Raw genomic sequence first — 26,601 nt, 5'->3', positions numbered from 1 at the left:
GACGCATATACAAAAATTGTTTCGTAATTTCGTAGGTTGTCACAAGTTTTTCATTGCCTAGTGTTGGGTTTCACTTTAGTAATATGTCGATAAAATTAAATTTACTTACAATTAATGTCGATAAATTTTTTTTACAAGATTTCTTTTTGTAGGATGCAATTATCTTCTTCTTGATGAAAGGAGACTCTGTCTCTGATAGGTAAGTATCTAACCATTTTTGGATTATATTGTCTGGTTTATATTAGTTTGGAGCTGCAGCTCACATTCAGGAAGGAAAGAAAATAGCCAACTGTTATCGTTTCATCGGTAAGTATTTTGTAATATTCGAATTTATTTATGATGTCATCCGCCGTGCACTGGTGTCGATCGACGTGCCGTGCAAATTGGAACCGCCGCCGCCGGGTCTAAGCCGCACAGACGGTAAGAGGCCCGATGGGGTCACGCCATAGACATAGAAAAGAGTATGGACTGGAAATACCTACAGAAAAAACGTGCCACTCTGTAAACATAAAATGGCGGTCTTTACTAGGGCTACAAGCTGTTTCAATACTAGGATTACCATACTCGTACCTACTAGATATAGCATTATACTTAAAAAAATACGGCATACAAGTATTCATAAGAGAACAGAAAGGGAAAGTAAAAGGTAGGTAGGTGGTGTACTGTATCTTTCGTGCAAAACTTGTAAGTATTGTATGTTGTGTGCAATAAAGTATATTTGTATTTGTAAAGGAAGGTTTAGTCAAGATTTATCTAAGTCGCTTACACAAATCTATAACATTCATTACATTCTTTATTGGGCGCAGTTCGTATCAACCTGGAGTGTTGGAGTAGGAGTAAATAAGAAAAGGAGGTAAAATGAAATATAAATTAGATCGTAAATCTGTTCATTAGCAAGTATTTATTTCACACGTTATTAATTATGTACATTATATTTACAATAAATACAAATTTATTAATTTCTAAACAGTGTCAATTTGCTTAGAAACTGTCTTTGTGACACCCTGTCACATTGTTTTTTTTTTTTCATTAAGTCGTTTGATCTTGAGGCGGGACTTGTTCAGCTTTTCTTTTAAATTTTTCATCTCGTCTTCTTGAACTGACTGAAATAAAGTTTAATAATAATGTTAAAATAGTATATGTACAAAATAATCTATAAAAATAAAAGTAAAATATATCTGATTTAAGTGCATTGTGCAGCTGGTTGAATTATACACTCTATATATGTATATCATGTTAAAAATATAAAAAAAGAAAATTATTTGATATACCTTTTCATGTAAATCCAGTCGACACTTTTGGATTTAATATCTGAAATCAAAGATAATAATAATTTACTTATATAAAACGTGTACAACTCATAATTGTTTAGACATAAAACAACTACAGACTTAGTATATATATACTAAGTTTATTAAGTACATAATAATATGTAGTTGAATGATAGATAGTATAAACGTGTTGTGATAACATGATACAAATATCTTATCAGTGAGATGATGCAGGCTAGGCTGAAATTTAAATTTAAACACCATTTCATCTGTCTGATCTATAATGTTCAATGTAATGTAGGAATAGCATCGTCTCGAAGACGCCTCCACTTTGAATTAGGAACACACATAAATGAATCCGCAGTAAAATGTTTCGAGCAAATACGGCTGTACTTATTTGGAATCCAATTTCGTCTATTAATGCGAATTATCCATTCTTTCTCTTTGTTATCGTCTACAGGAAATCTAAAAATTAAAAGTATCGATAATTTTAGTACATCACTATGGACAATCAACATAACCTCAAATCAATTCCGTATTCATCGATGAAACGTATAATATAATGGATATCTCAAATATTTTATGCTACAAATCTATTCAGCAAAACATATTACTTTCCTAAAATTGTTCAGCAGTTCACATTTCACTAGAAAATTACAAAAAACTTACCGATGAAACGACAGAAGTTGTTGGCTATTTTCTTTTCTTCCTGAATGTGAGCTGCAGCCCCATACCACACAAGACATAATGTCACACAGTCGAGACACTCAATTATTTGATATAAATAAAAGTTTCTTTCTATTTATTTGGAAAAATATTGTTAAATTATCACTTAAAACAATCTGAACACAAGACACTCGTAAACACAGTTGACGCGACCGTGTCAAATAGTTCGGTAAATATAAGTAAAATCTTCTTATGTATGTTACTATGTATTTGGCCGAGTTAAAATGAGTCCAATAGGTCCAAATGACATTTCATGTTGTGACAACCTCGGAAAAAATGAAGCAAAGAGCGAATCATTTGTCCTTTTCTCACTCATAGTTTGTGTCGTAAGCTAGAAGAGAGCCGGTTTATAGTTTCTGAATTCTTATTTTAGCCTTCCTTCTATGCTTTAGTTATTGTTCTGAGAGCGAGTCGTTGTCAATGTCAAGTTTTGGAACAGAGCGACGTGTGTGTTGTGCGGAGAGGGGCGGGGGGGAGGCCATTATCAAATGAAAATATTGTGAAAATAAAAGAGGGATTAAAAAGGGACAGAAAACGCAAAAGTAATACAATAGATAGAGACGGAATATACTTTGAAAAGGTCGCTTTACACCAACTCTGCACGATCCGGTCGTTTGCTATAAAGCGACGTACCATAATATTCGTGATATGTTGAGCGACCTTTTCATTGCTTTTTTTTACAGAAAATATAAATCTTATGAATCGATTTGCGTAGAATCGATCAAGTATGTTATTTTTTTAATAAGATTTGGTTGCTTCAAGTCGTCACTCCACTCGGTCTGAGTAGGGTCGGTACAACATGTGGAGTATTCTCCTTCCATTTATATCTGTTAGGACTATGGTTAGGACTGGTTCTTGGTCAGGACAGCGATTACAGTTTTCTTTCACACCTACTTCACACACATTATCCTTCTTCACAAAATTCAACCATACTTTTTTGGGTCGTCGTCGTCCCTAACACTATATCCATCATCCCAAATCATTCACATTCAAGCCGCAAGTACTGCTATTCGAATATGATTTTTAACATTTACACAATCGATATTTTGTTCTTTGATTGTTGAATCGATTCACCGAACAAGCACTTTTATGCACATTTTTTCCTCAGTTGTCAAATAAATTGTCAGATGGGTAGATGTGTCGCCCTTTCTTCCTCTATTTACCGCGTGTTTTCAATATTATTTTCGATTTTATAACATAAACATTATTGTGTTTATTAAAATTTATCGTCAAAATAACCGGCGAGTGATCATGTTGTAAACGATTTACTTTTGAAATTCATGTGGTGACTCAAGTAGCCTAGTTATTTGTGGAAATATCGATGAAAAACGTTTCCTAATAGCATTCTTATCATCATAAGTATATTTCCTGTGTTCATAAAATTCAAGAATGGTGAATATCATGTCGTAGTTATTCAACTCTGCAAGTTAATAAATTCGGTTTATAGTTGTTCTTTGTAAATTTAAATCAAAATGAGTTCTCCAGAGAAGGACATAGAGCTGAGTCCTGTGAAGTCCGAAGCAACGGCTAGTGCCAATACGAACAAGTCTGAGAAATTAAAAGTACCTTTAGATGATGAGGAAGATGTCATCATTGGACGGTTTAGGAAAATTAGTTCGGCAAAGTCTATGGCAGCCACAAATGGTAACATACAGTATCCCTCAGATATACCATTCCGGAGTGATGATGTAGAGGCTGGATTGCAATTGAGGAAAGATAAGGAGATTTGTGAACGGGATAAGTTGCTGGCGGAGTCGGTGAATGAAGGAGGAGTGGATTCCTTGAAGAGTCAAGTTACGAAGAGCAGTTTTAGAGATACAGAGAAACCGTCCCGGTTTAGAGACCAGCCTTCAGCTACGAGGTTTCAGGTGAGTTTAGACATGGCTAAAAAAAATTCAATTATTTATTTATTAATAAATATTAACATAATATAAACATATTAATATTTTTAAAAATAAATATTAACTCACTCATTTTTATTATGCCTAAATTTTATTTATTTATTATTTTCTCTTTTATAATTAAAAACAAATGTTCCTCTGGTTTCAAAAAATAATTCTTAGTTTATTTTTGGTTTATAGTAAAAAAAGTATTTGTTTGTTTTATACTTTAAACAATCATAATAAGATTAGAATTATAACTAAAAATATTAAATTGTCAGGGTGATAACTTGTTTTTTTAATAGGTAAATTATTTTTTTACAAAGCAAATATATAAATGTAGCTACCTACTGTTTTTGCATAATGTTATTTATTCTTATTTATTTCATAAACAGTCTTGTACTCTTTTCCACCATATTGGATTTCCAGTTTACTTTGTAAGTAGGTATTTGAAATATCTTTTTTCCTGCTGATTTTTCACTCAATAAATAAATTATACTGATTACCTAGGTACATATTAGTAGTATTTATTTATTTATAACTAAAATTGTTTATTGTGAGTGTTATAAATAACACTTAAATCCAGATGACATGACAGAAAAAAGTGCGTCATGAATAGCCTGTACAAAGTGGAAATGTCTGGTTTGCAAAATTATTATCATGTAGGGGCTAGCATAATAGATATTCTCCTGCACATCATGTCGCGTCGATGCGACAAATACCGTGGGCTTCGACCAATACATGCAACGTAATCAGTGACCTGCATTCCCGGTACCTACTGTAGTAAAAATACGGTAGAACAGTAATCACACTTATTTATTCTGGTATCAAGAAAATAACACTTAACTTGGTAAACACATCCGATGTCGTCAAGGTCCCCAACGCAAGAGAGCGTGTATCAATCCGTCCGATTTGACAACCCCATTCTTGTGTTGCCATTTATAGAAAAATGTCTTATAACTGTCAACGAACTATTCAGCCTAACACTCGTCCATCCTGACCGCGTGTATGTCCCCATACACGTCGACAGATGAGCCTAACACTCGGCTGATTGATGCACGCTTCCAGCTTAATGTACCTAATTAACAAAGTATATTTAAGTTAATCACACAATAAATGCACAGAATAAATCTCATTTCATTTCATTTCAATCTTTTCACACAGTTTCATAGAGCAGTTAAGTTTTTGAATAGACATGAGGTTGTTCATTTTGAAATTCACTATACAAAGATTTTAATCGTAAGACCCGGTTTTCTAGACGCAATAATTAAATGATAGAGATTCGATTTATCTCAACATTGGGTTTTACGACCATTAATGTAAAAGAAAATATTTATATTCAAATTAAGAATGTTGGTAATATAGAATGACCTGTAATAGGTATAGATTTATATGAACCCACAAAAATGCTTTCTAGCCGTGGGTAATAGCTACCGATTTATGGTGGTACAAAGGTAATTTCAATTAGCTGCACAGAATAACAATTCAAGATATTTATATATAAGGTAATCGATTTTGTTTACAATTAAATTAATCTATATTACATACTAATGAACCAATCACATGGTCCATTCTATCTCAGTTCTAACGAACCAATCACATGGTCCTTTTTATTTCAATACCAACGAGCCAATCACATGGTCGTCTGTTTCTCTAATATTAGTTAACCAATCACATGGTTCTTCATACCTTAAATTTAACGAACCAATTACATGGTTCTTTATACCTTAAATTTAACGAACCAATCACATGGTCCTCTGTTTCTCAAATATTACCTAACCAATCACATGGTACTCTATACTTTAAATTTAACGAGCCAATCACATGGTCGCTACCTTAACAAACTATTGTCATAATACCTTTAATCTTATCGTATCGTGATACCTTCATACACTAAATACAAAAGATGTAATATCGTTGATTTAAATTTGATTCGCAACTCTAAGTCATGATCAACAACAATAAACGCTGTTAAAAATCATGTTCACTGTCAATATTTTCAAGATCCTTGTCACTTTCATTTATGCTTAAGGCTGCTACATGAACCCAGGGCAACATAACGATCGGCAGCGAATGTAGTTTTACGCTTATGTCTACTATTACTTAAACCTGGTGTCGCCGCGATTTTATACCGGTCATTACCGAGTACTGCAATAACACGATATGGACCCGAATAATTGTGGTAGTAACTTTTTACTTTTTCCATCATTTTTAAAATTTGAAGACGTAACCTCTACTAATGCGCATATTCTTAGAATATGCGCATATTCTTAGAATATGCGCATATTCCCAGAACACGCACATTCGATGCAAGCATCCACACATATATATTTTTTTTTTTCACGAATCTTGACATCTTAGGAAAACCAATATGTCCTCTTCAACCGATCCAGTGTTCTCTAGGCCAAAGTGGCCTATGTCGTCGTGGTTCATACGACATAGCTGCCACCTTGCCCCCTTCGGCACCACCCAACGCAAATCAGATCTATTACAATTAACACACCTGTATAACTTGTTATCCTTGATAACATATTTTTTTTTCTTTTTTTTCGTTTATTTCTTTTAATCTAAGTCAGATGAAAGTATCTCTCGAATCCGGCATAATTCACTATCGCCTAACTGCAGGGTGTGAAGCCAATCGTCACCTTCCCTAACGAATAAACAACTTCGTTGCCAAATCCCCTTAAAGCTGTCGTTACGTTGTTGTGTTGTAGGCCCAAATGTGTTAATTCTGAATTTGCCAAAAGAGAAACCTCACTGCCGAAATCTACAAAAGCTTTCACTGGAACCCCGCTAATAAAAACTTCTTTATAGAACTTTAAGTTCAGAGTAGACGTGGATATGCACATCGTCTTTTGAGAATTGGTAGCCTTACTATCACGTTACTCGTCGGGTTTCATAAAACAACTGTCTATTTTATGACTACTTTGTTGCACCGAGTACATTGAATAAGTGGTTTCGGGCACATTCGAAATGGGTGACCTGATCCCTTACAATTAAAACAAAATATACTCTATCTATAAATATAATATATTTTATCTTGAAACCAACAGCTCTATTACCATTGCTGCCGCTAGTTATATTGAACCCTACGTTTGGCCTATTTCTAAAATTGAAACGTTCAGGGATAATTGTCTCCTTATTACTCATTAGGAATTCTAATAACTGTTCAGGTTCTGTGCACCGTAACGCCAAAGCATTCGACTTGGTAGTTTTGTCACTCAACCCGTGTATCAGACAATCTACCGCGCGTTTGCCGATATTGCACTGGTTCAACATTGCCAATTTCTCGTAAAAGTACACTACGATTGGTTCCTGGAACATACTTTTGCGCTTTAGCATGTACTCCAAGGACTGGCCATAGTTTTGCTCAAATGGGAATGCACTACACAACTTTTGTTGCTATTCCACCCACGTATACATTATGGTTTCTAGACTATCATACCACGATTTAGCCAGTCCCTGCCGTTTCTGGCAACGAGAAATGAATTGTAGTTCTTTCGTCCCAACCGTAGACGGTGGCGCACTCATTCACCTTTTTTTTACCAAACATCTACTCGCTGTCCATTCGATGACGGGTCAACATCTGGAAGTATATTCTTAGGATTGGGGTTATTAGAGTGACTGGGTGCGCCTGCCGGCGTCGGCTGGGGCTTTATTGAGTTTAGTATGTCTATAACATCCTTGGACGTGAATGTAGGACTATCTATCCGTCTAGACCGATGCGCGGTATTAATTCCTTCGTCATGTGCATCTGTATGCGGACGTTTCATCCCATGATTGACGTAATTTCTGTCTGGTAGTCTACTACGTTCACGGTCACGTTGAAGTTGATCTGAAAGAAACTGCAGCCATGCTCGCTCTCGCGCTTACAATTGTTCTCGCTCCTGTATACTCGAACTATTCCTAGTTCTACTTTGTTGGCGACTTACACTGCGATTACGGTGGTAGAGAGTGGAGCTAGGACTACGTCTTCTATTTCTGCTTCGCGTCTTACTGTGACGATGAGAACAGCTCGATTTACGTCTACGACTTCTACTTCGCGTCTTACTGCGTTGACGATGACAATAGCTTGGAATACACGTCTACGGCTTCTGGTTCGGGTTTTGCTGCGGTGACGACGCGAACGGCTTGGGCTACGTCTACGACTTGTACTACGTATCTTACTTGAGTCATTCCAATTAGAGTGAAGTCCACCCTCGGTATGCACATCACGGTCGGTGCGCCTTTCACGTGACTGCTCGGATGTCTGGATCTCAAGAGTTGTAAGGCTCCGTCGCCTCTGAGCTTCAGATTCATCACGTTGTTGCATATCTTGGTAAACAATTACCGCTCCAACGGTAAAAACAAACTATTCAACGCTACGTGGACTAGCCAAGTTCCGTATACTTTCGCCGCCAACCTTCGAATGCCCAATTTCTGCATTGCGAAATGCACTACTGTCCTCTCATCCCAGCCGTAAACCTCCGCGCACTGATTTACCTTTTTTTTTAGCCACATGTCTATGCGTTGGCTTTTCAGAGACGGATTAAATTCCGGAAGAATATTTTTGTAATCCAAATTTTTATTTACTGATGGTGCGCTTTGATTTAACGGCTGCGATGGGAGAGCATCTTTAATAGTTTTAATTAGTTCGACAACCTTCTCCTGCTCTCTTCTCGAAGCCAGCTCGCGATCAAGCAAGCAGCGACTGCGGCTGCGGCTATCACCGCGGCTGCGGCTGCGTCTGGCACGTGAACGGCTCCTCCTAGGAGTCTCCAGATTAAGGACTCCGTCTCCTCCGTCCATTTCCTAGAACTCGTAAAATAAAATTGTAACCATTAATGACTAACCAACATTTGAATTTTAAAGAATCTAATTTTACTGTTTTTGATGATAACTCGAAAACGGTGCTTCCGGGGCACGTAATTATCCGCCAGATTCTACCATCCAGATAATAAATCCGAAGAACAATCCGGAGTGTTCGGTCGTCCGATATCCGGACAGCATGCCCTAGGTGCATCTAGAGAAAATAGACAATATGTTTGACCCCTTTCATCAACCTCCGTAACCTCAACCTGGTATCATCACATGTGCTGTTCATATAGGATCTATTATTGTTACTAAAGAACACCCAAAACCTGCTAGGGGATGGATAATAAGGCTATGATAACATTTTATTCACAAAAACGTAAAAGTTAAAAATATTTGTGTAAAAATCTCGTAAACTATGCATGTTACAAACGACATCTTCAGTAATCCCTTATAACCCTCAATACCAGCAAGTTCTACTTTATGACAATAAATTACATTTAAGTAGTTCTACTTTATGATAATAATTACAATGACTCTTAATTATATTAGGCCAAACAAAATAATTACATTTTATAATTTAGTATCTAAATAAAGATTCAATTACTGAAACCAGATTGACCGGACCATATTACATATGTACATACATACATATATGATGAGGTGGGCAGAGCCACAAGTAATCAAAGACAGCTTGCAGCCACTGTTGATACGAAATCCTAAGATACCATACATAACCACCATATTATGTGGCCTATAAGAAAAAAAATGTAAAAACAACACATAAATTATCTTGTAAACTACTTACATGTCTGGTCGCAATAACAACGAAATTTTTGTTACCGCTGTATTAATTAGTATTAATCTTTACCAAACATAATAACCCTTTACAACAAAACTTCACTATTATTTCCTTTTATATATTTTTTTTTTATTTTTTTAAATGTAGGTATGTATGTAGCATTGGATTAATTAGGTCATTCATTGAAGTTGAACAATCAAGAGTAATACATTCATTTTTGTTTATTTACTGTAATCCGTACGTAATGTTTAGAATGTGGGTAACTCTTCGAAATAAAGACAGGTTAAATAACTATAGGTAACTACTATTTGAAATAAAAGTTGACTATGCGTAATTGAAACAATTAGAGTCTCACTAATAATTAAAGAATAATTATAATTCAAACAACACTTTTCTACAGTTAAACTTACAAACTATCCAGCTTGAAAAGTGGTCACGCGTGGCAACAAAACATTCCAAAAACGTAGGTACTTACCACTTCTGATATGTAGTAAAAATACGGTAGAACAGTAATCACACTTATTTATTCTGGTATCAAGAAAATAACACTTAACTTGGTAAACACATCCGATGTCGTCAAGGTCCCCAACGCAAGAGAGCGTGTATCAATCCGTCCGATTTGACAACCCCATTCTTGTGTTGCCATTTATAGAAAAATGTCTTATAACTGTCAACGAACTATTCAGCCTAACACTACCTATACTCTAGGTACCCAAATTTGAAATGTTCCTGTTGTAAAAACTCTTTAATAGTGGGGGCACTGACTGCGTTCGGACTTCCAGACGTACGGCCGGGTTCCATCCCTATTTGGTGGATATCCCAACTATGCGCACAAAGCGCTTCGCATCGTCCTTCATTATGCGCACTGTTGAGGAGTGGAATTATCTGCCGTCTTCTGTATTTCCGAGTGTATATAACCCGGGTGCTTTCAAGGCCAGAGTGAACAGGCACCTTCTGGGCGAGCTCGCTCCATCTTACGCGTCGTCAATGCCTTCGGCCAAGTCTGGGGCCAAGAGCAAACCCATCAAAAGTAAAAAAAAACTCTGTTCCTATCTAGTGGTCTCTGATCCTATCTGCCTAAAGACTAGGTAACAAAGCTCTTCTTGACATAACTTTTTACTGCTAGGAATGTTGCCGAAACGGCACTTCACCGAACATAATATCGTGGTTGACTTTACAAAGTGACGTATCTGCATTTTTTTTTTCTAAAATTTATGTCTTATTGACAATAGCAAAAGGTGCAAATCAAGATTCGGTATAAAATTCGATACGTCAGTTAGCGACGTCAGTGACGATATATGCTGCTGTGTACAGTCATGCATGCATGAGCAATATGATGTACCCACTTTAGGACTCTGTCGCACTAACATATTTGACATTTAGTGAGACTTACAGTTCAATTTGTCAAAAAAAAAAATGTGACATGGTACCAAAGTGTATAGGTACATATTAATGCTCGTGACCGTACGTGGGTTGCATTCACACTAGCGGTTTTTCGCGGCGAACGCGGCGCGGCGTCTTGTATTAAACGCCACGATGTCTTAAGAGTGCCCAATGGTGTATGAAAGCAAACGCTCTATACATCTAAGTATATCTAAGTCAACAGGCACACAGACACAGCACATTATATGGAGCAGGGACAACACACATTTGATAACCTTACAGATAAGCAAATATGTAAGCTACCTATAAAAGCCACCTGCTCATACAAATTAAATATTCTAACAGACAATGGAGGCTTTACACTATGGGACATCCGCTTAGCTGAACGGAAGTCATATAGGCACCTATCTATGTTGATAATTGTTTTATAAAGCGTTCATAAAGAGCGTTTCAATGCGTTATCAATTACAAGTTTGTCACGCGTATGCCTAGTCGTAAATAAGTATACATTCTTCGGAGATTGATTACAATTCACAACACACATAAGAGATCTCAGCTATTTCCTGTTGGGTTAGACAGACTCCGCGGAATCCCACTTACTACGATCCTGACAGACCACTTTCGCTTCTTCCACTCTCATCAGTCTTCATTTTTTTTTTTGGTTTTCCCCGAAGGGAACTATGCCCATACAGCCATGTCTTACGTATTTTTTTTCTTGATGATTAATGAAATGATGAAAGGTGATGATGATGAAACCTAAGCCCCCACCCACGGAGTAGATTCCTACTCCGAACCCCGAACGAATTAACTCAAAAGTCCGCATAAACTTTCTAGTTATGAAGCGGCTTCCTGGCACAAAGCGAAAATAGGCAGATACACTTTGTTTATTGAATACTCCGATATAATAACACTCGCGAATGTCTTCCGACTAACTTAATGCGATCATTAACCACAAAACACCACTTCGTATTAATTATTTAGATTATTCAATGAAGAAAGCAACTGTCCCGTTCCCGTTTCCCGCCAAAAAGCCTCAAAGTCTTCATGCTCGCTCGCCGGTTTAGAGTACTCTTGACCTGGCCTTTCGACTACCAAAATCCGACTACGGAAAAATCGAGCTCTAAAAGGTATTGAAACAAGAAAATATTCTGAACTTCTTCCGAATAGTGATGTTTAGGAGACAGCTGTGGTCGCATGCCAATCTGTCCAAAGAGTTTGCTTACCACGGAGATTCCGTAGTCGGGTTTTAGTTTTTAAACTTATATATATATTTTTATTGAACTCTGTTTAAATCAGCAACTTTGCATGTTATTGTTAAAATGCGTGTGAGACCTTACCTTTAGATTATAGATTTTTTCACGAGGAAAGAAACGTAATCATGGATCAACATCATCATCACATGAAAACAAAACACAAATGAAACAAAATGTCTTCAAACATTTTTCCTATAACATTATGGCTTATTATTAACCTTATGCATATATTGGTGCTTAATACCATTACTCGTATATAAGTATATTCTATCGTATAATGGTTAATCGGCTTAGGGTAAATCCGGTAGGGTCGATACGCAAATTCCGGATTTAATTTCCGCAAACACAGTAACCTGAGTCGCTACGCTCGTTTAACGATCTGACCTTTGAAATAAAAAACCGGAAAATAAATGATTTTAATTTTTATAACACTTATATAAAAATAACATAATATCATATTATATTGGGGACAGGGAGGAGTAGAAGAAGGGAAGAGAGGCCTTTGCCCTGCAGTGGGACATTGCGGGCTATGAATAATAATAATACCCTGCTTACCCCGGTGGGAAATAGGCGTGAGTTTATGTATGTGTAATAATAATAATAATCTAAAAATGTGACAAGAGGGAAACCACTGCCCTATTTTTCCCTAAAAAAGTGGCATTAATGCTACACCGACAAGACCGTGGCTCTTAAATTGATGATGATATAAAAATGAAAATCATTTATTTTCCGGTTTTTTATTTCAAAGGCCAGATCGTTAGGAAAGCTCACAAAGAGAAAATTTTAATCGAAAAAACTGACTCGAACGGGATTTGAATCCGCAGCTCTTGTGAAGCCGGGACGAGCGTGTTAACCATTACACAAATTTTCTCTTTAAAAATACAACATTTTTAAAAGACGTAATCCCTTGCTATATAATTACTTTTCGTTAAGTCTTCTTCTTCTATCGTGTGGGTTGTGAGGTGGATTACATTTGGTGGATAACCCTGGTGTTAGGGTTACTATTGAGCCGCCAAAGGCCCCTGACATGGCTCATGTAATGAATACTAACTTATATCAGTAAGTAGTAACCGGGACTTAACGTGCCTTCCGGTGCACGGATCATTTTACTTTCGGGCAGTCAGGTGATAAACTAGGGATCACAAAGTGATTTTTGTGATATGTCAACCGGGTTTTGAACCCGGAACCTCCGGATCGTGAGCCCAACGCTTAAAGCACTGGGCCACCGGTTCCGTTAAGTGAAAGCGTAGGGTTATAGAAGTAAGAGTAGGTGTTTATGTGGGCTTAGTCATCGTAGTTTCATATAAAAGTCTGTTTATCTATCGGTCCTATACACTGAATGGCACGGTTCGCATTTGGCTAGGATAGTACATTTCGTAGAATCGCGATTACTGTACAATACGCCACTCCGGACAATAGTTGTTGATATCATGATGGCATACGACCGCAAACAGCCGCCGTGGTCTAGCGGTTAGAGCGTTGGGCGTCACAATCTGGAGGTCCGGCTTCGAATCACTTTGTGAGATTGTCCTTTGTTTGGTAACGACATTTCAGACTTGAACCACTCGGTTGTCCGAAAAAAGTAAGATGGTTCCTTGCTTCGGAAGGCCGTTTAGCCGTTAAGCCGTTTCCCGCTATTAGCCGTAAAAATACCTGCACCAACCCGCAGTGGAGCAGCGTGGTGGAATAAGCTCCATACTCCTCCGGTTGATTGGTTACTCATCTTCTCAGGCGTGTAGTAAAAACCCACAGAGTTCTCGTGTCCTTTCCAACATGCTGGAGTATTATATTGGCTATGGGTAGATCACTATACGGTTTATCTTACCGTATCCATTTTAGGACTTATTATCAAAAGTGATTCTTGCTTCTGATTACTTGTGAGTTTATCCACCACGATATGAGTTTATGTGAGTTTTTACGTGTTTGTATGTATGATTGGCAAACAGCATTCTTCACGGAAATACAACTATTCATTAAAAACATGTAAGTAGGTATGTATGCACAGCTTCTCGCTGAGTCTTATTTCGCAAAGCTACATACAACACGTTCCAAAGCCGTAGAAAATCATTTGATCCACCCATAAATAAATCTACAATGAATCTCCGAGTAAAACCCATAGTCTTTTGATGTTATTCTTTAGAAGATATGAACGCATGGAATTCTGCGAAATGACTACGAAAATATGTTTCTTTAAAGAACGTCTACGGCCCTGTGCCGAAGGTTTTCATGCAGTTTCTTTTCCCCGGCTATACAGGTCGGGAGAAGCTGCAGTAGTTTTAGGCGGATGAGACGTTCGTTATGAATTCAAACAGTGGCGGCCTTAGGGCGGTGCGAGGTGTGCCATCGCACCGGGCGCAGAAATAGGGCGCCAAAATCAACCAAGACTGGTACAGTCATGAGCAATATAATGTAGCCACTCTAGGACTCTGTCGCACTAACATATTTAACATTTAGTGAGACTTACAGTTCAATTTGTCAAAAAAGTTAATGTGACATAATTAAAACACATAATAACGGGTTCTTACCGCGTTTAAATGGGGATATGAGACTCCCGATATTTCGACACTGTTGCAAGTGCCATGATCACGGGATGACTGATGAGATTGGAGTGGAGTAGGTAGATCCATAATTTTCTACGGGCAGACATATCCCCGGAGATCGGGAGTCTCATATCCCCATTTAAACGCGGTAAGAACCCGTTATTATGTGTTTTAATTATGATAATAACCGCGTAAACTTAATGTGACATGTTACCAAAGTGTTATTAATGCTCGTGACCGTACACCCTGGCCGCAAGCTAACTTTATTGGGTTAGATCGCTCATACCGGGTGGCCGTAAACAACATTTTTTATTTTAAGGGACTGAGGGGTGCCACTTTGAGGTCTCCCACCACCTAAATATTTTGCTAGCCGCCACTGGATTCCAAGTGTTATGTTACCTATTGAATTTGAGCAATTCAAGTATCAAGACTACGCACAACATTTATTTGGAAGTGGGAGTCGAGGGCAACAAAAATATGCAAATGTAATGATATTGGTAGGTATACAGGCAACTTGGTTGCAGTTCATTCGATTTCACTTTCCCTATTACGAGTAACTTTAATGTATGCAGACTAACGGATATAACGTCCCTAATTAAACCACCATATCCGTACTATTATAGCTAATTATAGGATATTTTCTAGAGCCGTCGCAGCCCAGTTGGTGAACGCTTGACTCTCACTTTGAGGTCGCAGGTTCACATCGGTATAGTTTTCAAATTCATGTTTGTATCATAAATGATTATCACGTACTCAGCGGTGAAGGAAAACATTGTATCGAAACCCACGTATGTATGCTATGTGACCTAACTTGTATTGGGCAGGTCAGACAGGCAGTCGTATCTGTAAAAAAACGGACCTGTCAAATCTTCAGATTAGGTGTACTCTGTGGAAACGGGATAACGCTTGGGAGTGATTATGATGGTGATGATGTTGGGATATTTTCTATAACTAGCTATAGGTATGATTCTCCTATCTGACTCCGCAACACCAGCGTTACCGCTTCTATGATCAGTGATCTTGGGAGTGTTAAATAAAAGGCGATGAAAAGTATAAAAAGATCTGTCCCGGGACTAACGCTAGGGAGATACATACATAAACTCACGCCTATTCCCCACCGGGGTAAGCAGAGACTGGAATTCCATTTGCTCCGATACTGACACACTTCCCTTGCTTCCTCCACATTCATCAATCGTTTCATACACGCACGCCGGTTCGGAGTAGAAGCTTGGGCTAGGAAGATTATGGGTAAAATTCTGCCAAAAGCTTACATAACACCCTACAACATAGTACTGAAATAGTTAACGTTTGCCCTGCATGTTTCAATCCAATTAAGGAGTCAGGTAAAGTGGTATTTACGGTACACGGTGTCATTATCAACTCTCCTGAGGTTAATCTTAGCACGCTACTGACAGCACTACATCAGTGTCTATTCCTTATATCCTTTGGGTCGGCGCACACCAAGAGCTATTACGAGGCAGTCACTTTGTGGTAACACTGAACATAACTCAATTGCCATTCCCATAAAGTGCAATATTGTTCGATAAGGACGAACTGCTCGCACTGGCTCGAGGCGCCGCGAGCTGATATCTGGTATGGAGAAGAATTACACTTTATGAGATTGATAATAAAGTATTTTTTTAGTGTTTAGGAGTCCTGTGAAACCGCATGACCGCGATCACGTGCGACAACCGCTGGTTAAGACTACCAACTGCGCCATCAGGTGGTATCATGTAACAAAAGCTTCATACTTTGCTATAAGTATTGCTGTTGATAATTGTGGTTAAGGTGTTCAGCCGATGTACTTCCGTAACTACTCATCCAGGTGTCAAAATGACAAACTTGAAAGGATAATGATAAACTTAAAATGATGAATAGTTTTGCAAGCGTTGGCTCTAGATTCTAATTGCTGTCATTTTGTCGCAATCTTGGGGACCAGATTCCGGTTCCTACATTTTTTTTAAAGAACGTCTAGGGCCCTGTGCCGAGGTTTTTCTTGCAGCTTCTTTTCCCCGGCTGGATGGCCCAGAAGTTCAGGTTCAAAATGAAAAATTAGATAGAGGGGCTCATTAGCTACCAGAAACACCCCCATGTATGTTCAGCAATTATTTACGGTTTAGGAGATATGACCCATTTTGTACCTTTTTCTAGATTTTCTACCTTACATCAGAAATAATCATTGTGTCGCTATCCCTTTCTTAATAATTATTTTATTTTACTTCACAACTTTGCCTAAAGCTGTGTACCGCTCAATCAAAGATAAATCAAAGTCAAATCAAGTATAAAAAAAAAGTTATCGGAAGTCAAAGTGAGAATTCGATCAAAATTGTTAGAGTTGTTAAAACTTCGCCGAAGAATAATAAACACATGAGATTGTCATGGACCCTGAAAGTATTTCTAAAAACTGCTCCATTTAATAGGCTTTTAGAAACATCTAAAAAAAGTACCCTTAATACGGGCAAAAAAACTAAGTAATTTGACCTCAAATATTGCAAGACTGACAGATTTGAAGGAAAATTTGACATTCTCATACAATGTAGCTGCTTCTTTCTAACGTTGTTAAAGGTGCTCAAAGACACATTTTCAATTAAAAGTAAATAAAAATCACGCTTATAATCGCTAACAGGGTAGACATAGCAACAATCCGAAGACAAAACTTGCAGTCACTTTTGGTATTCGTATTTTAATGAAGGTACATAGATTTCAAGGAAAAAGTTATCCCCAAACACTGTTGGTGATTCATACTATTGGATACTAAAATAAAATCTGTCTTTGAGCACCTTTAACAACGTTAGAAAGAAGCAGCTACATTGTATGAGAATGTCAAATTTTCCTTCAAATCTGTCTGTCTTGCAATCTTTGAGGGCTAATTACTTAGTTTTATGCCCTTATTAAGGGTACTTTTTTGGATGTTTCTAAAAGCCTATTAAATGGAGCAGTTTTTAGAAATACTTTCAGGGTCCATGACAATCTAATGTGTTTATTATTCTTCGGCGAAGTATTAACAACTGTAACAATTTTGGTCGAATTCTCACTTTGACTTCCGATAACTTTTTTTTTATCTTTGATTTGACTTTGATTTATCTTTGATTGAGCGGTACACAGCCTTAGGCATAGTTGTGAAGTAAAATAAAATAATTATTAAGAAAGGGATAGCGACAAAATGATTATTTCTGAAGTAAGGTAGAAAATCTAGAAAAAGGTACAAAATGGGTCATATCTCCTAAACCGTAAATAATTGCTGAACATACATGGGGGTGTTTCTGGTAGCTAATGAGCCCCTCTATCTAATTTTTCATTTTGAACCTGAACTTCTGGGCCACCCTGTATAGGTTGTAAGAAGCTGCATTAGTTTTAGGCGGATGAGACGTTCGTTATGTAATAATTGACGATTCAAAGAGTAACTATGTTACCTACTGAATAAAGATATATTTGAATTTGAATTTGAATTCACTCTCAAAAAGATCTGGAATGTGTTTATTTACCGCCATACCCACTCTCGTCAGAACTTAAAGGACTAGAAGAAACTGTCCCTTCTTGTTACCTTGATTGGCTAATTCCGGTCTCTGGAGTTTGGTTTAAGCGTCTAATTCGGGAATTGCATCCTTAATTTCTGAACTCTCAAGATCTTTATCCGTGTTTTCCTTCTTTTTGTCAATTGCAGTATTGCTTGACTCGCTCTCTCCTATAAAGAGTCCCTTTTCCCCACCTTTACCTTACGGCCGGGTCTAGGTCAGGCGCCTACTTGGCCAATAAATCATAATAGCGACAATTGGATAAGTGCACGAACGTTGCGGCTTCCTACAGCCTCGTGTCTTACGCTCCCTCCGACTTGGGTGCTCGGCTGTTCGTATCTCTAGATTGTAGAAATACTGCCGTGCTATTTATTGATAGATATATCAATTTCCTACGCGATGTTTACCTACGTCGACTTTTTCAAATGTAACAAAACTTTTGCTTCATAAACATACGTACATTTGGCGTGGCGAGTAATCAGAAGGTACCTTGCAGCCAATGTCTTATGATGCACGTGTATCCGTTCGTATAGTGACAGCTGACTCCATCACCTATAATACAATCATCAAATATAATAACCCAACTTTTTAGTTTTTACGACATGCCCGGGAAGTAAAGCAGCTTAACGCGAATCTCCTTACGGCCAGTGGCTCGATAATACAGTTCAAAATATATAAAATGACACATAGAATAAATATTTTGAACGAAATAATCGCATTTTGAGACTCGCCGTAGCGGGAATCAACGTCCGGGGAATCGCTGTTAAAGCCATAATTCAAGCATAGGTACATACAGGTGTTTTCAGAAGTCTTTAGTGTTCAGCTTACGTAGGTCAAAGTAAACAGATTAGTTCAAGCAATTGACTTATCTTCAGAATACCATTTCGAGCAAACATATGAATGAACTTAAAACGTAAACGCCTAAATCTTTTACAAATGTTGGCTTAAAATAATGTTTCAGCGTAATCTTGGCGTTTGTAGTAGATATTTCATTTCCATTCAATGTTTACTCGTGTATGTCTATACGCGCCATCTGTGTTTACATGTTTTTATCTTCTAGAGCCACTGTACACTTGATATCGTAGGTATTAAATAAGTAATATCTTTGGCTTGGATAAATTATCCTATTCAAAAGGAATATCGATCCCGCATCAGGCAATGTCTTCGAGAAAATATTTCAATGGTTTTCTGAATTACCGAATATGATACGAGATTAATACAATTTGCGCAAATCCCAAAGCTTGTTGCGCGCCATTAAAGAGGTCTCGTATTTACGGCACTATGTCGCAGTATCTGCATAGAATTATTATGACTTTGTTAATAAGTTCCATTAAAATCCGCGGGACTTCCTTCGTGGAAGTGAAGGTAGGCACCTTCTAAGGTCCATAATTTAAAGTAAAAAAGTAAAATAGTGTGTCATTTCTCTCTTGAATTGAATTGACTACACTATTTGCATAGCCATTAGCTTTCTAAAGCCCGTATGTGAATAACAGTTCAACAAGATTGCCAATAAAAAAGACATAAAATCGTGAAGGTTGGACGCAACAAGGTTCTAGATTGCACAGATATCAATCTTAAGATCTGTACAAAGTGTCAAGAATAAGATGGATATGACAAATAAACACAAACAATAAATCAATATGGTTAGGTATATTTTTAGTATATATGGATTATATTAAATTGTATTTATTAATATATGTACGTATAGTATTAGAGTATTTATTATATTAACTTTAGTTTTACTTTTAGGTATTTATTTATTTATTTTTTGTTGCACCATCCCGCATCCAAGTTGTAAATGTTTGTTTCCTTTTGTTGGTTGCCTGGAAGAAATTGCTCTGTCTCAAATTGTACTGTATTCATGTGTTATGTCTGATTGTTGAAATTTTAGTTCTGTGCAATAAAGTATATTTGATTTGATTTGATTTGATCAATACAGTATCTACAGGGAATCAATTCCATCCATACCATTTACTTACCAAGAATACATATATGATATGTATAGCCAAAGTATCTCCATGGATGGTCTAGTGGTTAGAGCGTTAGGTTTACGATCTGGAAATCCGGGTACGATTAACGATGGGGACATTGTCGAAATCACTTTATGAGACTGTCCTTTGTTTGGTAAGGACATTGCAGGCTTGAATCACCTGATTATCCGAAATAATCAGATGATTCCGTGCTTCGGAAGGCACTTTAAGCTGTTGGTCCCGGCTATTAGCCGTAAAAACACCTCCACCAATCCGCAGCGGAGCATCGTGATGGAGAATGCTCCATACCCCCTCCGGTGGATTGAGGGGAGGCCTGTGCCCAGCAATGGAACGTATATAGGCTGTTTATGTTATGTTATAGCCAAAGTGTATTAGCGTTGGAGTTGACGGAGAATCGAAAGGAAATTAATAGGATTGGTACCAAGATGTATGATGCCGTTGGGAACCATTTTCTATGATGATAAAGTAGCCATGCCCTTAGGAGAGCAGGTAATTTATTTAACCGCTTTTTAGTTAGGTGACAAACATTAGGTGCTCAGCGGGGAAGGAAAACATCGTGAGGAAACCCACACTCCCGAGAAATGCATTTTGGGAAGTATGTGACCTAACCTGTATTGGGCTGGTTTATCCTTCGCGGGTTGGAAGGTTAGACAGGCAGTCGCTTCTGTAAAAAACCGGACCCGTCAAATTTTCAGGTTAGGTAAGCGGACCCTGTGAAAATGCTTGGGACATGATGATGATTAGTTAGGTGACAACGTGACAAGCAGAAGTCTCCGATGTACTTTCCATACTTCCTGTAAGTTCAAGGTGATAAAAACTCCGGCCAAGTAGTTAATGCCATCTGCGGCAAATCTACAATAAGTCACGTCAAAAAAAAAGGTGATAAAATTTGTTTTTTTTTTGCTTGGTTACACGATCTTTTAGCCAACCAGTGTAACTAATCTTGTGACCCAGTGATGTGTTCCCGGAAATGGGAGTCTTCCCGTTGTAAAAACTACACTGGGTGCTTTTATTTTTCAAATTGTTCTTTCTTGTGCTCTGGGGGGTTAAAATGGCCACATCGAAGCAATTCATCTAAGAAAGCAATATTGCTATTTGACATTTGCGCATATAATAATAAAGTATGTGCGCAATGCAAACAAATGTCAAATAGCAATATTGCTTTCTTAGATGAATTTCTTAGATGTGGCCATTTTAACCCCCCTGGTCTTATTTGCCTAAGTGTTACGTAATAAAGCTCTTTTTACATAAGTTTTGCGCATTTTTACTGCTGGGAATGTTCCCAAAGTGGGAATTTTCCCGGAAACGGCACATCACTGCTTGTGACATGACTCAGACAGACATAAGCAGGATAATGCGAATTTCATAGTTAAAAGTTTTTTTACCAGCTTGAAAGATACATCCTTAAGATGCAAAAATAACTCTTGCTGCTGAATGCGTGAGCGTCGCTAAATTTAGATCATTTTATCATTCCACACGAGTAGTTTAGGTATGTACCTTAATTCAATCATCGCAAGCTTGATTATTTTAGCGCGTTGGATGGTTTTTTTCTTGAGCCGTGGTAGCCCAGTTGGTAGAACGCTTGACTCTCACTTTGAGGTCGCAGGTTCGAATCCAGCACAGGCCTAAACCAATGATTGTCGAATTTGTTTTCGAATTCATGTTTGGGTCATAAATTATTATCACGTGCTCATCGGTAAAGGAAAACATTGTGAGGAAATCAACATTCCCGAGAAATGAATTTCCGAGGTATGTAATTTAACCTAACCTGTATTGGGCTGGATTTCCCTTCGCGGGTTCGAAGGTCACACAGGCAGTCGCTTCTGTAAAAAAACCGGACCTGTCAAATCTTTAGGTTTGGTAAGCGGGCCTATGAAAAACGGGATAATGCTAGGGAGATGATGTTTTTTTTTTTATTCAGCGCTATCGCGCCACTAAGGTCGATTAATTCTTAAAATATAATCTCTCAGACGACACGACGACGCCCTGAGTCGAGGTTCGCGCCCAACTGGGCCTCTCAGGCCTACCTTAAATTTTGTACCGGTTGAGAACCCTCAGCGCTCCCCATTGGTCTGGCCAAGTAGTTAATGCCATTTAAGGTTAATAAAAAAAATGGATGGTTTAGGATCATATGGCATAGTAACACGTGGTTGATGATAGAACGTGTATCTAAATTCCCTACAGCCAAGGCGTTGAAAGACGGAAACTATAAACCGTTCTTTGGCAAATGTACTTTGCCAATGTAACACGTGTGTGAACCCATAAAATTCTTCTCTATCTACTTGTTTATCAAAACTGACTGTATGATTTGTGAAACGTTACTTTTATATTATCTTCATCTATCGTGTGGGTTGTGAGGTGGAGTACCAACCTCATCAACCCTGGTGTCGGGGTTACTATTGAGCCGCCAAAGGCTCCTAGCATGGCTCATGTAACGACTACTCACTTACACTAGTAAGTAGTAACCGGGACGGGCTTAACGTGCCTTCAGAAGCACGTTTCATCTTACTTTTGGACAATCTGGTGATCAGCCAGAAATGTCCTAACCAAACTAGGGACCACAAAGTAAGTTTTGTGATATGTCTCCACTGGGCATCGAACCCGGGACCTCCGGATCGTGAGCGCAGCGCTCAACCACGGATGGACTTTATATTGATGTAGACTGATAGACATGCGTAAACTCACGGTCAAAGCGATGCTTGTGAAATATTTATTTTGTTTTAAAAAGGCCGCCAATGAAGGAATTTTAAACATGCCACTTTGAATTTAGAATGTGTATATCGTTCTACTACGTTAACAACAACTACAAAAACAATACCGTTTCTTTAATTAAAAACTGTAGATAAAAATAAAAAAAAAAACCTAGAAGGACGTATATTGACCAAATTGGAGATGTCCTTAGAAAAGGTTTAGTACGATGTACTCTGGTGACGGAGGCCGTGGTCCTCTGCAGTGTGGGACCGATAAGAAAGAAAGAAATTGGTCAAAGCCCTCGATATGTCTTATTACTTGAGATCCTGCAAAACAAGTCTGGGTAAGGTCGTTATATCGTCGATACTTTCTTAAGTTATATAAACGAGAATGGTGTCGAGAGATATCCTAAAAAAAATAATATTCGTGGTGTGGAATCCATGCCGCCCGTGGAGAGCGTTTATGCAGTGCTTGTTTTCTTATAAGAATATTTTTTAGTCTAATGTGTCAATTAGACAGAGTTACTAATGACGAAGTGCTAGTAAGAGTAAGGGAAAAGAGGCAAATATTGAGAGTTATTGAGGACGAAGAGGCAAGATGATTGGACACCTAATAAGACACGACGAATTTATTAAATACATCATAGATGGGAAGCTACAAGGAAAGAGAGGAAGCGGAAGACCAAGAAGAGCTTATATGAAACAGATTAAAGAGAAGGCAAACGTCGTGTCTTATAAGGAGGTGAAGGAATTGGTCTTTGGTAGACAAGAATGGAGAATGCTACACCGACAAGAGCGTGGCTTAAATTAGGGATGATGATGATGCGTCAATTAGATTAACCGTAAAATTTATTAAACGACAATTGATATACATCAAGACGACGATTATTCTTGACTTTTCCTTAAGAATGCATAATTAAGAAGTCACATTAGATGATCATTGGATAAGAAGCGTGAAATTAACACTCCAGCACGCAATGCTACGTCTTAATTGTAACAGCGTATGTTATTTGTGTCACTTTAGACGAAGATAGCTTAAGTTGTTGAGATATCACATCTTAAGCTATCACATCGTGTGGGTTGTGAGGTGGATGACCAACCCCATCAACCCTGGTGTCCCTAAGTCGCGGCTGATGTATGCGCCCGATGAGTGTTGATCTTTAAAGTAGATAAGTACATCGCGCGACGACGTAGACGATATCGCGAGCGGTAACTTAGTCTTCTTCTATCGTGTGGGTTGTGAGGTGGATTACCAACCCCATCAACCCTGGTGTCAGGGTTATTGAGCCGCCAAAGGCCCCTGACGTGACTCAGGTAACTACTACGTACTTACATCAGTAAGTAATAACCGGGACCAACGGCTTAACGTGCCTTCCGAAGCACGGATCATCTTACTTCTGGACAATCAGGTGATCAGCCTGCAATGTCCTAACTAAACTAGGGATCACAAAGTGATTTCTCCCCACCGGGATTCGAACCCGGACCTCCGGGTCGTGAGCAGAACGCTCAAGCACTACACCACGGAGGCCGTTTCACATACCACTGGACACGTTTAAGATATCACATTCTGAACTAGATTTCTTTCAATTAGTTACATTCCGGTCAAAAATTTACACTGATTTGTAACTAGCTTACTGATTGCGAGTTTTTTTTTAATTATTTATTTATGGTCACCAACAGAGTTAACAACAATAAATACATTACAAGTTACTTATATATAAACAAGAGTAATTGTTACCCTAATTATAGGTGACAACGGCATGCAAAATTAACTACAGCAAAGATAGCTTAAATGAGAAAAAAAAGAAGCCTAAAAGCGCATCACGCTTGCACAGCTTAGGCCATTTACACTTAAAACAGACACATTTGTTGTTATTTATAAATAATTGAGTACAAGTTACTACTGTATGCATTGGGCTTACTCGAAATATCTAATTCAGTTTTATTACTTAAACTTAAGAAAAGTTTCCCATACCGGCTATAAAAATGCACTTCTCTCGTGATTGGTAATTTAAGCCAAGTAAGGGGCCGTCCATTAATCATGCGAGGCTCGAGAGAGTGGGAGGGGTCCATGAAAAAATCACGAAATATAAGGGGTGAGGGGGGTGCAGTAATATATCACGAGTATTTAGTTTTTCGGCAAACGCGCAATACTGAACCGAAAAGCGGGGTTTCGTGCAATTATTTTGGTAGGTACTTACTAATAAATACACGTGATATAGGATGGGGTCAAAAATGCCAAAATAAAAATAACATGATTAATGGACGGCCCCTAACACCCAGAGGAGATGCGGTCGCCGTCCGATACCAATAGATGCAGATTTATTTATTTCATATTTAGTTAAAATTCTACAAAAAGTTAACATAAATATGATCGTTAGTTCTAACATATCAAATACAATTATTAATATAATACAATAGCAAATAGGCGCGTATAATAGAGGAGAGTTACCGTTCTATACCAGTGTTACTCTTTATTCAATGCATATACTGGTTCTGATTATAGTACACACAATCGAATTTTATTTTAAGTTACACCCGTCTTTTTCTTATTCGTCGAAAAGGAAAGGGACGTGTAATCGACAGGCATAAAATTTATGGAACACGTCAATTTTATGCAAAAATTTAAAAATCCTTCCAAAATTTTATATTGCCCAATAACACGACAGAATTAAGTTGACAGCATTAAGAATTACCTAAGGATTATTCATTAATTCAGACAAATATTTTAAAATTAACTGTTATTAATCCTCCGTCCCTTTATTTTTCAGCGCATATGAAAATGCATAACTAAAATACATATTATTTTTGTAGTCTCAAATTAAAATCTGGCTTTCGCAAAATTGTAATTTGAACCTTAATATTATTTACAAAATTGCCAAAAGCTCGATATAGTATGCTCCCTCATTAACCAATGTCCTTCATTAGAAGGACGGTTATGTTTAGTAGCGAGTATAAGTTGTAAACAAAATAATACTTAGATATTATTGTTATTTGTCTGATGGATCATTGTGATCGGTTATGGACTATAATTTAAGACATTCTATAGCCATAAAATGACAATTACTTGTCTTATGGCCGCTATATAATGCGCAATACACGCCAAAGCTATCAACATGCTGACTCTGCCCGCCGACACAGCCCGACGACACAGCCCGCCGACACAGCCCGCCGACACAGCCCGCCGACACAACCCAGCGATTTCTATGAAAAGAATCATGGTGCCAACGCGCCGACATTTTGGCGACATGTTGCCATACTTTAATGACATCAAATTAATAAAAAAAAATGTGCAATCTACGTGCTCCGCGACACTTGCAATGACTAAAACCGCCAAGAAGACAGGCGACAAAATGTTGCCGACATAAACCGGCGGGTCGGCGGCCTTAGTGTGTATTGCGTTTAAGGGATTTAAGTAGGTTTTGTTAAACGGGGCAGTATGGCACACTTAGCTCATAGCTTAGAGCAGTAAGCGTGTATATTATACCTACAACTCTGAGTACCTCTTCGCAGATACAGGCGTGATCGTCTGCATCTGATTCGTCTGCAAGATTTTTTCCTACAAACCTGCGGAGTTCTTTGGAAAACTTGCATTGTCTGGTAGACCTCTTGAGTTTTGATGGCGGGTGTCACATACCATGTTTTTGAGGCTACTCGACCGCATTACAGTCGTGACTTGACTTCCCAAATAAAAGTAAACATTTATGTGTAAACGTGATTTGTTTAACAGAAATGTATGTTAAATCGTGCGTGGTTGAT

The 26,601-nt window shown here is 37.9% G+C and overlaps 1 protein-coding gene and 1 long non-coding RNA gene across 3 annotated transcripts in view; one reads left to right on the top strand and one right to left on the bottom strand.

Moving 5' to 3' along the window:
• Positions 1-1,036: 1,036 nt before the first annotated feature.
• Positions 1,037-2,120, bottom strand: LOC126370777 (uncharacterized). Its single transcript, XR_007566922.1, has 3 exons — positions 1,941-2,120; positions 1,272-1,311; positions 1,037-1,103 (listed from the first exon to the last, which is right to left on the bottom strand). It is a non-coding gene; the product is annotated as an uncharacterized LOC126370777 (long non-coding RNA).
• Positions 2,121-3,119: 999 nt separating this feature from the next.
• LOC126370654 (bumetanide-sensitive sodium-(potassium)-chloride cotransporter) overlaps positions 3,120-26,601 on the top strand; it is a 52,113-nt gene continuing 28,631 nt past the window's right edge. For both annotated transcript variants that reach the window (XM_050015618.1, XM_050015617.1), the window contains exon 1: positions 3,120-3,865. In XM_050015618.1, the coding sequence (XP_049871575.1) occupies positions 3,470-3,865 (396 nt within the window). In that variant the 5' untranslated portion in view covers positions 3,120-3,469. The remainder of the gene's footprint in view (positions 3,866-26,601) is intronic.

Source organism: Pectinophora gossypiella, chromosome 11 (assembly GCF_024362695.1).
Source record: "Pectinophora gossypiella chromosome 11, ilPecGoss1.1, whole genome shotgun sequence".
In the NCBI taxonomy this organism is placed as follows: domain Eukaryota; kingdom Metazoa; phylum Arthropoda; class Insecta; order Lepidoptera; family Gelechiidae; genus Pectinophora; species Pectinophora gossypiella.
Note: the sequence above shows the minus strand (reverse complement) of the source record. Positions and strands in the feature narration are given on the sequence as shown.